Source organism: Monopterus albus, unplaced genomic scaffold (genome assembly GCF_001952655.1).
Source record: "Monopterus albus unplaced genomic scaffold, M_albus_1.0 scaffold391.1, whole genome shotgun sequence".
NCBI lineage: Eukaryota > Metazoa > Chordata > Actinopteri > Synbranchiformes > Synbranchidae > Monopterus > Monopterus albus.
This window is the reverse complement of record NW_018128271.1, coordinates 79514-81187: the sequence shown is the minus strand read 5'-3', so window position 1 is coordinate 81187 and position 1674 is coordinate 79514. Positions and strand designations below refer to the sequence as shown.

Here is a 1674-nt window from a genome sequence, read left to right as displayed (position 1 = left end):
ATTGTCAGTTTGTGTGTTTTTATTAGATTCTGCTAAGTGACATGCTGCCATGTCATGTGTGACAGGGCGACCGTGGTTCGGCAGGGGAGAGGGGGTTGAAGGGAATCAAAGGAGATATTGGAGACCCTGGAACACCAGGGCAGCCTGTGAGTGACACTAATGGTACATTTATATGTCTATTAACTTCTTTGTGACTAGCACAAACAGGGTTTTCTCTAAAGTGTGCTGTATTCTTATTTTAGGGCCGACCTGGTGTCAAAGGTGAAGCAGGCCTCACTGTGAGTCTTCTCACTTTTTTATATACTTTTTCATCAGCTTCTTCTCCTGGTCATTAATGTCCTCACACGGTGTTGGTGTATTCATTTCAGAGAGAAGACATAATTCGAATGATCAAAGAGATCTGTGGTAAAGTATCTTGTAATCCCTGGAATATTTGTTTCAGTTCTCAGTACTGACTTAACAGCACAAGAAAAGATTCAGTTTCTGAATCTAAACAGCTGTCTCATTTGATCAGATTCCAAAGAGTGAATATCGTCAAAGTAACATTTCAGCCATGATCTCATATAGCAATGTGATGTAATTCTAGGTTGTGGGATCAAGTGTAAGGAGAGGCCGATGGAGCTGGTGTTTGTCATTGACAGCTCAGAGAGTGTGGGCCCAGAGAACTTTGAGATCATTAAGGACTTTGTAAATGCACTGGTGGACCGAGTCACAGTGGGCCGCAACGCCACAAGGATCGGCCTGGTGCTGTACAGCTTGGAGGTGAAACTGGTGTTCAACCTGGCCCGCTATGTCACCAGACAGGATGTCAAGCAGGCCATTAGGATCATCCCATACATGGGAGAGGGCACATACACAGGCACAGCCATCCGTAAAGCTACACAGGAGGCCTTCTACAGTTCACGGCTGGGAGTCAGCAAAGTGGCCATCGTGATTACAGACGGGCAGACTGACAAACGAGAGCCAGTGAAGCTGGATATAGCTGTACGAGAAGCACACGCTGCTAATATTGAGATGTTTGCTCTGGGGATTGTGAACACTTCAGACCCAACGCAGGCTGAGTTCCTGAGAGAGCTGAACCTGATTGCCTCTGACCCAGACACTGAGCACATGTTCCTCATTGATGATTTTAACACCCTGCCAGGTAACTGCATGAGTACTAGAGCAGAGATACTGGTAAATATTAGCTTATTGTTCTTAAAAGTAAACCCACAACATCTTGTTCCAGGTCTGGATTTACTTTAGGGTTAGATTTGTAGTTATTTACATTATGCTTTGCCTCTGAAACAATTCTGAAAAGTTATGGTTTTGCACATTAAATTATAACCTGATGATTGTGCTGGATGAAAAGTTATAGTTCACGATGCAGGGTACTTGAATGTCTGTATTGAATTCATAGCAGTCTATCCACTAATTGTTGAGATGATAATCTGACACATTTTCACTAATTGTTGAGATGATAATCTGACAACCTCACAGTGGGTATTTGGACAGTTTAGAGACATCACAGTAATGGTCACATGTCTTCGTCCGGTATCCCTGGTTCTGACTTCTGCCTGTGTCTGTCTCTCTCAGCTCTGGAATCCAAGTTAGTCAGCCAGTTCTGTGAGGATGAGAACGGAGCCCTGATATATAACAGAATAACTAATGGGAACAATGGCTACAACGGCAACA

At 43.7% G+C, this 1674-nt stretch overlaps 1 protein-coding gene across 1 annotated transcript in view; it reads left to right on the top strand.

Moving 5' to 3' along the window:
* LOC109951466 (collagen alpha-1(XXVIII) chain-like) overlaps positions 1–1674 on the top strand; it is a 59997-nt gene that overhangs the window by 56153 nt on the left and 2170 nt on the right. Inside the window, exons 30-34 of the mRNA XM_020585984.1 lie at positions 61–146; positions 243–278; positions 369–405; positions 587–1144; positions 1576–1668. Coding sequence (XP_020441640.1) covers positions 61–146; positions 243–278; positions 369–405; positions 587–1144; positions 1576–1668 — 810 coding nt within the window. The remainder of the gene's footprint in view (positions 1–60; positions 147–242; positions 279–368; positions 406–586; positions 1145–1575; positions 1669–1674) is intronic.